Source organism: Garra rufa, unplaced genomic scaffold (assembly GCF_049309525.1).
Source record: "Garra rufa unplaced genomic scaffold, GarRuf1.0 hap1_unplaced_721, whole genome shotgun sequence".
Lineage (NCBI taxonomy): Eukaryota > Metazoa > Chordata > Actinopteri > Cypriniformes > Cyprinidae > Garra > Garra rufa.
The window spans coordinates 1-11,982 of record NW_027394986.1 but is presented as its reverse complement, the minus strand read 5'-3'; the positions used below and the strand labels follow the sequence as shown (position 1 = coordinate 11,982).

Here is an 11,982-nt window from a genome sequence, read left to right as displayed (position 1 = left end):
TTTATTAAAGAACTAAACATTTAAAGTGCACACAGTAACTTGACCAACAATGACATCTGCCGGAAATGACGACAAATTACAGTTAGTACGTCTTTTACCCTCAACAATTCACATTACTAATTTATCTCTATACATTACTAATTTAATTTATTACTAATATATCTTTATATTAAAATCATTTAATATATAAAATGTATATTATAAAACTAATGTGTGCATAATACTAAAATATAAACGAAACAGTACGCACCGGTGCAGTAGCGGCTGTGTGCCTAGAGGCGGCGTGCGCGCCCCTGCACTGGGCTGTTGTTACGGGAAGCGCGTCCACGAGAAACCTTGGAGTGTGGAGAGTGTGTTTACAAAGACAACAGATTATTGTCTGAGATCTACAAGTTGAAGTTTATTCGGTGAGTTAAGCGCTTAATCATCAGTTGTTACTCTATACTGTATAAGTACAGTAAGTTGAGAAAGTTTCCTTATCAATGAAGTGAAAACGAAAGTGTGTCATGTTTCGCAACTTGTCACTGATTTGTCGCTTTTGTTCAGTTTCATTGTTATTGTGTAATTGTTAGTACTTATGTTTTCGTTTTTAATATTGGGATGTAATGTTATCGTAAAAGTTTCGCAAAGCTTACGGCGTGTTACTAGAGATTTTTTATCTTTTTTCGACACGTTTTTGTTGTGAAGGAAGTAACGTTAATGTCAGTCAATGATAAAAAAAAAATGGCGATTTTAGGGACTGGAAAGACTTAAAAATGAATAAAACATTGAAAGTTAATCAATGTATTTTATTTTTATGCTGTAAAATAGATTCCATGCTGGGGAAAGCGATAGATAGATAGATAGATAGATAGATAGATAGATAGATAGATAGATAGATAGATAGATAGATAGATAGATAGATAGATAGATAGATAGATAGAAATCATTTATTTATTTTAATCATCATTATCATTATCATCACTCCAGAGTTCACTGAAAATGAAAATCTTGCAATGTGTCGACAATTTAATATATATTATTAAATATGTAAATATATAGATAGACCTACCCCACTGTTTTTTTTTATAATTTACTATATTTTATTTTTATTTATTTATTGTGTATTTATATTTATTATATTATTATATTTATTTTATATATAATTTACTACTTATTATACTTAGCATACTTTCTATATGAATATATTGCAAATTATGTTAACTACTGTATAATTATTATTTAAAAAATAGTATTTTATTATATTTTTATTGTTTCTTTTTCTTCTTTCTCTTTATATATATATATATATATATATATATATATATATATATATATATATATATATATATATGTATAGTTCATTTATGTATTTATTTTAATCATCACTACCCCACTGTTTATATTTAATTTACTATATTTTATTTATTAGTTATTTATTTTATATTTATATTTATTATATTTATATTATTATATATTTATAATTATTTATTTATTATATTATTTAAATTATTAAATTTAAATTATATATAAAAATATATATATATAAACAATATAAACATAGATAAAGAATAAATAGAAACATTATATAAATAATCATATTTAAAAAATTATATAAATATATGATTTTTTTCATAATTTTTTTTACTGTATTTTATTACATTTATTATGTATTTGTATTTATTATCTCATTTATATATTAATATGAAATGAGTTAAAACAGTAAAAAAATAATATTGTGAAATATTACAATTCAAAATTGCTGTTTTATATATGAATATATTGCAATTTATGTTGACGACAGTATAATTATTAGTAGCATATATATATATATATATATATATATATATATATATATATATATATATAGTATAACATTTATTTTTTATTTCTAAATTTATTTTCAGAACTGAGATCCAGTCATGGCACAAAACAAAAGTGGCTACACTCGTTTTGAAAACCCTCCTCATGTCTCCGGTGTGGATCAGCCGGCGCCGCCGGGTTTCATGATGCCTCCGTCGTATGACGCCAGCGTTCCTTACGGAGGTCCGGATGCTGGCGTTCCCGTGGTCGTACCCGTCGGACCGGCGTATCCTCCACCCAGCGCTTTCGGGAACCCCATGTACGGACAGGGAGGCCCTGGATATCCAGCGCAGCCTTATCCTTCAGCCGCTCCATATGTGACAGATGCGTACAGCAGCGGACCGTACGAACAACCGATGCCATACGGTAAGACACTCCACCTCACATACGCCTCAGTCTTTCTTCAGAAACTCTAAACTAATTGTGTTTGGCAACAGCTGTGGCGATGGGTGAGCCGGGACAGAGCGATCCTCCTCCAGAATATGACAACGAGGAGTTCGGCGGCTCTGGACTCGATAATAAAGCCGTCAGGAGACTCTTCATCCGGAAGGTAAACAAACCTTCATTATAGATTCAAAACAAGAGACGAGTTCATTAGAAAACATCATCTTCACATGCATATGTTCAATTACTTTTTTTTATTTGTTCATTTTAATTACAGTAATGTTGTTTTTGTAATTTTATTAGTTTTTTTTGTTGTTGTTGTTAATGTCTTTATATTTTTTATTATAGTTAATTTAGTACGTCAAGTTAAACTAAATGAAATTAAAAATTGTATAGTTATAATTCACTATAGTTTTTAGTAATATTTTGAATTAATTTTTATTTTGTTTTTAATTTTAGTTAAAATATTTAGATTCTTCATATTAATTTTATCAAACGCTTTTTTCATTAATGTTAGTTTTTTATGTCTTTTTTTTAATTAATTTTGATTTTTTATTTAATTTTCAATTTTTATCTTTTGTGTTGAATGACTTTATTTATTTTTTCTTTTAGTTTAGTCATTTTAGTATATCTAGGTAAACTAATCGAAAATTTGAAATGTTTTAATTTGTTTTATTTTTATCTTTTACAATTTCATTTTAGGTGAAATTTTAGTAATTTTGTTGGGTGTTTTTTGTAATTTGTATTCGGTTTAAATATGGCTGTATAGTTTTTTTTTATTTCCGTTTTTCTTTTTATATTTGTCATTTTTATTTTAGTTTAAGTTCTAGTCATTTCATTGACTGTAGTCTCTATAGTTTTTTATTAATTTTTTATTTAAATTTTAGTTGTAGTTATTTTTTTATACATTGTGGTAACAAAAAATGAAACAGGTTGAATTAGTTTTCATTTTTACATTTTTAATATTTTAATTTTAGTTGTTTGTTATTTTTATTAGTTTTTTTTTTAACACCTTTATATTTTTTTATTAATTTTATTTCACTAATTTAATAGTTTTAGTAATTTTATTACATCAAGTTAAACTAAATGAAAATAAGAAATTATTTTTGTACTTTAATTTTAGTTCAAATTTTAGTAATTTTGGTGGATGTTTTTTTTTTTTGTAGTTTTATTAGTTTTAACTATCACGGTATAGTTTTTTCATTAATTTTTTATTTAAGTTTTAGTAATTTTGTTCTGTTTTTGTCATTTTCATTCTTTTTTTTAAATGTTTTATTAGTCTATGATTTTATATTTTCCATTAAAATTTGAGTTAGTTTTAGCAATTTTGTTGTCATTTAGATTATTTTGTCTTTAATTGCCTTTTTTGTTTTTAATTTGTCATTTTAGTACATCAAAATGAAAATGAGAAATGTTTCAGTTTGTTTTTATTTTTATATTTTATATTTTCATCATTTTTATTATTTTTAAATATGCCTGTATTGTTTTTTTTTAAATTAATTTTTAATTTTAATTTTAGTTTTAGTTGATTATTAAGTTAATCTAAATAAAAATGAAAAAATGTTTGTTTTTATTTTTATATATTTTTTCTTGGGTGTTTTTCATAATTTTAGTCTGTATAGTTTTTTTTAATTAATTTTTAATTTAAATTTTAGTTTTAGTTACTTTTAGTACATTAAGTTAATCTTAATAGCAATGAAAAATGTTTGAGTGTTTTTATTTTTAAAATTTAAATTTTAGTTAATGTTTTAATATATATTTTTGTTGTATGTTTTGTCATTTTATTTATTGTTAGAACTAGAAATGTTTGAATTCATTTTTATTTTTATGTTTTAAATTTTAATTAAAGTTTTGGAAACTTTGTTATATGTTTTTGTAATTTTTCTTAAATTTTCCTTAAATTTTAGTTATTTTAAAAATAAGGTTATGTGTATATAATTTTTTTTCAGTTATTGTTTCTTTTATTTCAAGTTCCAGTAGCTGTAGTTAATAATAACCCTGGTTTGAGCTCCAGCAGTGAGTTTTATTGTGTTTTTATTTGTGTTCTGCAGGTTTTTGCAGTTCTGAGTCTTCAGCTGGCCGTAACCTGCAGCTTCGTGGCCATCTTCACTTTCGAGCCTCACGTCAAACTCTTCGTGATGCAGAACACCTGGACGTATTGGGTGGGCTACATGGTGTTCCTGGTGCCCTATCTAGTGATCCTGTGCTGCGGAGACTTCCGTAGGAAGCATCCGTGGAACCTGATTTCTTTGGTGAATCTCTAGTTTGGTGTTTTTAAATGTAAAACAGATTTAAAGTCATCTTTCATGCATTCTAAAGAGTGTTTTCTTGCATCTCAGAGTATCCTGACGTTGGCGATGTCCTACATGGTGGGCGTGATTTCCAGCTTCTACGACACAGATATCGTGATGATGGCCATCGGCATCACTGTCCTCGTCTGCTTCACTGTCATCGTCTTCTCTCTGCAGGTCAGCTCTCCTTCTAGTTACTTTCGTACTGATCTGCTATTAAACTTATTATTATTCTTCTGAGCCAAAATTTAAACACAATCTCCTCCTGGAGCTTTCAAGCTAGAACCACCAAACTCAGCCCAGACCTTCAGACTGATCCGACTCGGGTTGCTGTATCTTTTCAGATTGATCCGGCTAATGGTTTCCGTAAACCAGACTATCAAAACCACCAAAAATCCCATAGACTTACATTGATGGAATGTTCAAATGAGCCACTATTCAAACTACCATGCTAGTAATATGTTAACCATGCGAACACTTTGCTAATACTGCTAGAAACACAGCATGCTAGCATCATGTTACAAACATACTAAACATGTTAGTACCTTGCTAATCCTGCTAGAAACATGTTAGCATCATGTTAGAAACATATTAAACATGCTAGTAACTTGCTAATCATACTACAATCATGCTAATAACACGTTAATCATGCCAGAAACCTGCTAGCAACATGCTAATAACATGCTAGTACCTTGCTAATCATGCTAGTAACATGTTAAACGTGAGAATCATGCTAGTAACGTAATAAAATCATGTTAGTACATTGTTAATCATGCTAGTAACTTGCTAATCATGTTAGTCACATCCTAATCATGCTAGAATCATGTTAGTACCTTACTAATCATGATAGCAACATGTTTATCATGGTACCAACATGCTAGTAACACCCTAGCAACCACCCTGAGTACCACAAAGCAACACACTAGCAACGACCCAAAGTACCTTAGCAACCAAATGGCAACACCCTAGCAACCAACCAGGTACCCTAGCAACCGCACTAGCAACCACATAGCAACACCCTAGCAACGACCCAAAGTACCTCAGCAACCGCATAGCAGCACACTAACAACCAACCCAGGTGCCCTAGCAACCTTCCTGGATACCTATACATAGCTACACTCCAATAATCACTTAAAGTACCTTAGCATCTACACATCAGCACTTTAGTAACCAATGAGGTACCTTAACAACCGCTCCAAAAACCACCCTTGATACTCTAGCAACTACATAGCAACACCCCAGCAACCACCCTGAGTACCTAGCAACCACATAGCAACACACTAGCAACCAACCCAGGTACCCTAGCAACCTTCCTGAATACCTATACATAGCTACACTCCAACAACCACTTAGAGTACCTTAGCAACTACATAGCAACACCCTAGTAACCAACTGAGGTACCTTAACAACCACCCTTGATACTCTAGCAACTACATAGCAACACCCTAGCAACCATCTGGGTACCGTAGTAACCACGTAGTAATACCCTAGCAACCACCATGAGTACCTAGCAACCACATAGCAACACCCTAGCAACGACCCAGAGTACTTCAGCAACAACATAGCAGCACACTAACAACCAACCCAGGTGCCCTAGCAACCTTCCTGGATACTTATACATAGCTACACTTCAACAACCACTTAGAGTACCTTAGCAACTACATAGCAACACCCTAGTAACCAACTGAGGTACCTTAACAACTGCCCCAACAACCACCCTTGATACTCTAGCAACTACATAGCAACACCCTAGCAACCACCTGGGTACCTTAGTAACCACGTAGTAACACCCTAGCAACCACCCAGAGTACCCTAGCAACCGCATAGCAACACCTTAGCAGCTATCCCGGGTACCTTGGCAACCACATAGCAACACTCTAGCAACCACCCCAAGTACACTAGCAACACCTATCAACCAACCCATACTAGTAACATGCTAATCATTCTAGAAACATGCTAGTAACTTGCTAATTCATGTTAAATCATGCTAACAACATGATAAAATATGTTGACAAAAAGCTTTGTGAAACTAGTGTCTAAACTTTAAAGCTTTTAAAACTTACTTATTAAAACTACTTCCAACTTTCTGGCTAGGATTTTTCAAGCCAACTTAAAGTTTGTTTCCTGTCCAATCACAGACCAAATATGACTTCACTTCCTGTTACGGCGTGCTGTTCGTGTGTTTCATCGTCATGATGTTCTTTGGGATCCTTTGCATCTTCATGTACAACAGGATTCTGGATCTCATCTACTCGTCGATGGGCGCGCTCATCTTCACCTGCGTAAGTCCTTGGTTAACTAGAATTATTAAACTATTAATTAACAATAATGAATTATTGAATTAATAATGTCAAATTAAAATAAATAATAATTACATAAAACAACCAAAATAAATCACTTACTACACTGTATAAAATCATATTGTAAATTAAATAAATAAGGAAATTATATAACAAAATCAAACAAATAAATATAATAATTAAATAAATAATAAAATATTATTAGAATAAATGTCAAAAAACAAAATGAAATAGTACTAAAAACATATTAAATCATAATGTAAAATAAATAAATAGTAATTAAATTACTTAAATAAAACTAACGTGCAATAATAATAACTAATAAGAATTAATAACTAATAAAGAATTATTAATAATATTTATTACAATTATTAAAATAATAAAAATAGTAAAAATAAGAATTATAGTTAATAAAAAGCAAATAACAAATAAAATTGCAAATATAAAAATAATAAAAAGCAATCAAAATAAAGCACTAAAATGTAATCAGTTATAGTGTAAAATCATTTTAAAATAAAAACATTTTCTAAAGTGTATTCAATTTTAATGTAACAAATAAATAACAAAAAATGAAATGTATTAAATAAAATAAATAATTGTATTATTTAAATTAATATTAAAAAACAAAATGAAACTACTAAAAATGGATTAATTTATAATGTAAAATAAATAAGTAAAAATGGTTATTAATGTAAATAAAAAATAATAATTAAAATTAAATAAAATAATAAATTAAAATAATAAAAATAGTAAAAAAAAAACTAAAAATGTTAAACCAATAAAATTCAGTTATAATGTAAAATAAATTGGTAATTTATATTATTAAAATAAATAATTTTTTAAATAAAAACACTTACTAAAGTGTATTCAATAAAAATGTAACGTAAAAAAACGAATAAAAACTTATATTATATCATATATCAATTATAGCGTATTCACAAAAGTAAAATAAAAAAAAATTTAATAAATAAACAATACAAATTATATACGCTTATTAAAATGTGTTTAAAAATTATACATTAATATGTAAACAGTTATAATGTAAAAAAATAGAGTATTTATTTTATGTTATTAAAGTAAAATAATTTCAAAATAAAAACAGATAAAATAAAGTATAATAAAAATTATTTTATTACAGCTTATTCAAAAAAGTTCAATAATAATGTAAATTAAAAATAATTTATCATTAAATTAAAAAAAAATTAAAAACCTAAATGTTTTTAAAATTATCAAAACAAACACCAAAATGTATTCAGTTATAATGTAAAATTAATATAAAATTCATTTATTTTATTTATATTTTTATAATAAATAATTACAAAAAAACTAAAGTGTATTCAGTTAAAATGTAGCACCAATAAATAAATAAAATTATTTGTAAAAAATATTATAGCATATTAGAAATTAAATTACAGTGTACAATAAATAATTTATTATTAGTAAATAAACAATAAAAAAATCAAATATAGCGTATGCTAAAAAAGTTCAATTATAGAGTAAAATAAATCCTTTATAAGTAAAAAATCAATAAAAAAAATCAAACGCTTATGAAAATGTAAATAACTATCATACTAATAAATAATCTATTTTTACTTTTGAAAAGGGAAATAATGTGGTGTTTGTGTTGCAGTTCTTGGCCGTGGACACGCAGCTGCTTCTCGGAAACAAGAATCTGTCCCTGAGTCCCGAGGAATACGTGTTCGCCGCGCTCAACCTCTATCTGGACATCATTCACATCTTCTTATACCTTCTGCGAATCTTCGGAAGACGTGGCTAAAAGTCTAGCGCTGGAGAAACAGTTACAAAGCTTTCTTGTTTCCACTTTAAAATGCAGAGACAGTGAAAGCGTGAAATACATCCTGAAATCCTGAAACGTGAAGCCATGTGAATCGCTCGTCTCTGTTCATGTGCTCACTTTCACCATATAAAATTGAAGAGCAAATACACTGATTAATCTTCCACTATGTTTATGTTATCCGTCCTTGAATTTAATGCATTCCATTTTAGTTGTAAGAAGGGAATAAAAACATTTTTATCAACAAATAACTGTTTTGGATTTGTTTTTAATTATTTTGTTTATATTTAATATTATGTGGAATGTTTTTTTTTTAATTATTATTATTATAATTATTATTTTAGGTCAGAAAATTTATTTCAGAAGATTTTTCTTTTTGTTCTGAAAGTGTATGACCAAAGATAAAATAGTTTGTTCAAATACAAATTTAATATTTTATATTTTATATTTTATATTTAATATTATGTGAAATGTTTTATTGTTTTTTTTATTATTATTAATTATTATAACAGTTATTATTATTTTTTACATAAATGTAATTCATTTATTTACATTTTTTTTATAATAAATGTAAATATGTTTTTAATTTAATTAACAAATTATTAAAAATGTAGGTCAGAAAATAGATTTTTTTTTGTTCTGAAAGCGTATGACCACAGATAAAATAGTTTGTTTAAATACAAATTTAATATTTAATATTTAATATTATGTGGAATGTTTTATTGTTTTTTATTATTTTTTTTTTACATAAATTTTATTCATTTAATTAATTTTTTTAAATAAATGGAAATATGTTAAATTTTTTAATTAACAAATTATTAAAAATGTAGGTCAGAAAAGCGTATGACCACAGATAAAATAGTTTGTTTAAATACAAATTTAATATTTTATATTTATAATTTCATATTTAATATTATGTGAAATGTTTTGTTTTTTATTTATTATTAATTATTATAACAGTTTTTTTTTTTTTTTACAAAAATGTAATTCATTTATTTAATTATTTTTTTTAAATGAATGTAAATATGTTACATTTTTTAATTAACAAATTATTAAAAATGTAGGTCAGAAAAGAGATTTTTCTTTTTGTTCTGAAAGCGTATGACCACAGATAAAATTTTGTTTAAATGCAAATTTAATATTTTATATTTATAATTTTATATTTAATATTATGTGGAATGTTTTATTGTTTTTTTATTATTATTAATTATTATAATAGTTTTTTACATAAATGTAATTTATTTATTTAATTAATTAATTTTTTTAAATAAATGTAAATATGTTTAATTTTTTAATTAACAAATTATTAAAAATGTAGGTCAGAAAATAGATTTTTTTTTTGTTCTGAGAGCATATGACCACAGATAATATAGTTTGTTTAAATAAAAATTTAATATTTTATATTTATAATTTTATATTTAATATTATGTGGAATTTTTTATTATTATTATTTACGGAAGTCCTAAGAGGCCATGCAGTGTTATTTTTTTCTTCTGGTTTTGTCGTGATCACGACATATTTTTCTCGTGATCTCGACATAACAGAAGTTGTTTTGTCGTGATTACGACATAATTTTCTCGTGATCTCGACATAACGAGTTGTTTTGTCGTGATAACGACATAATTTTCTTGTGATCTCGACATAACAAAAGTTGTTTTGTCATTATCACGACTTCATTTTCTCGTGATCTCGAGAAAACAAAAGTTGTTTTGTCATTATCATGACTTATTTTTCTCGTTATCACGACATAACAAAGTTGTTTTCTCGTTATCATGAGTTATTTTTCTAGTGATCACGACATAACAGAGGTTCTCGAAGTTACACAAATGCGCCAACAGGTGGCAGTATTGTATTACAAATGACTGATTGGACACGCATAATGTACAGTATATCCATGTTTGGGACAGAGCAAGGACCACTCCGTGATTGCTATAGTTTGTGCAGTTAATTATTGACATTTAATTAACTTATAAATGTTTAATGCTTGAATAAAAATGATTATTTTTGCTTTAAAGTGTATCTGTTATGGTTACGTTCTTACTGCTGCACGACTCGTTTCTCAGCTGCAATAGCATTCAGTACTGAAGTTCTGAGAGACCATCCATTATGCATTGTCTTATGCATCTATCTTGTTTTTCTCGTTTTTACTGATTGTTTGATTTTTAAAACACGAGTCTACTGTTGCTATAGTAACGAACGCAACTTTGACGGACATCTGCTCCGTGCGCTCTTTGAGAAGCGAAAGTTGCTGAAATATACATAATGTAGTAGCTACTAAGGTCTACAAAAAAAACAGATATAGGCTTACCAATCACTGTTGATTTCTTTTTACACAGTAAACATTTTGTTTGTGTAATTTACATGTTTAACCCTCTGGGCCTCCTCATTAAGGGGTCACACTTGGCTCCCTCGCGGTCAAAAGTGACCGAAGCCTTAAAAAGTAACTTTTTTTTTTCTTCAGGAAAATCAATTAAATATATTTTTGTTCAATAATATTTTGTAATTATTATTTAGAATTTTGAGCATTTTTTATGAATCTATGCAATATTTATACAGTTTTAATGAGCAATTTTTTCCCAGTAGATTTATATTTTATATTATATTTTTTAATTTATTATGTATTTATTATTTTTCAATAAATACAACATTTCACATTAAAATAGAGTAAAAGCATTTAAAATCCATTTTTTAAAGTGAAAATTGCACCATCTAGTGGCATAAAAAATAAAAACTTGTGTAATGCCGTGTAAACTCCTGTATCTCCCTATATACATATATACAGGGGCTTTGGGATTCCTATTGTTTTTTTTCTTTTTATTGTTTCTTCATTTTATTAGGCTTTGCATTTAGAAATATATTCAGACATTCTAAAAGATAAATTTTGGCAAGGTTTAGATATTTTTTTGATTGGATAAATATCAGGTTTTGCATTTTTCTGCTTATTTCTGTATGTCTCTGTGTGTGCCTGTGTGTGTGTGTGCGCGCGCGCGTGTGTGTGCGTGTGTGTGTCAGTTCTGTACTTTTGTTATTTTAGAGTGTCAGTCCTTGCTTGCTGAACACTTCTTTTCAGCACAGTTGCTCATTTATAGCTTGTATTATCAAAAGATTATCTGAATTATCACATTTTTTCGTATTTCCCATTCATTTCCTATGTCGGTCATTTTTGACCGCGAAGGAGCCAAGTGTGACTATTTTTTTTTTGACCCTTTAACATGTCCGAATCATGTCACTGATTTTTTTTTGTACTCACATAGCTAATGCAACAAAAGTCACCAAGTGTCATCTCATTCTGATGAAGCTACGATTTTTAAAAATTCAAAACATAAAATTTTTCGGTCAAAAATGACCGAAGAGGCCCAGAGGGTTAAAT

The 11,982-nt window shown here is 27.6% G+C and overlaps 1 protein-coding gene across 1 annotated transcript; it reads left to right on the top strand.

Moving 5' to 3' along the window:
• Window positions 1-298: 298 nt before the first annotated feature.
• LOC141317319 (protein lifeguard 1-like) lies at window positions 299-8,857 on the top strand. The gene is made up of 7 exons (XM_073833060.1): window positions 299-407; window positions 1,887-2,208; window positions 2,280-2,392; window positions 4,278-4,478; window positions 4,566-4,694; window positions 6,656-6,799; window positions 8,448-8,857. Exons 2-7 carry the CDS (start codon window positions 1,902-1,904, stop codon window positions 8,592-8,594), a joined length of 1,041 nt encoding a protein of 346 aa, XP_073689161.1. The 5' UTR covers window positions 299-407; window positions 1,887-1,901; the 3' UTR covers window positions 8,595-8,857.
• The last annotated feature ends 3,125 nt before the right edge of the window (window positions 8,858-11,982 follow it).

Excerpts from the sequence above, each read along its gene's own strand:
- LOC141317319 (XM_073833060.1), top strand. The coding sequence starts at position 1,902 with ATGGCACAAAACAAAAGTGGCTACACTCGTTTTGAAAACCCTCCTCAT. Across the intron at positions 4,479-4,565 it reads CGTGGAACCTGATTTCTTTG|AGTATCCTGACGTTGGCGAT; the intron begins GTGAATCTCTAG and ends CTTGCATCTCAG. Across the intron at positions 6,800-8,447 it reads GCGCGCTCATCTTCACCTGC|TTCTTGGCCGTGGACACGCA; the intron begins GTAAGTCCTTGG and ends TTTGTGTTGCAG.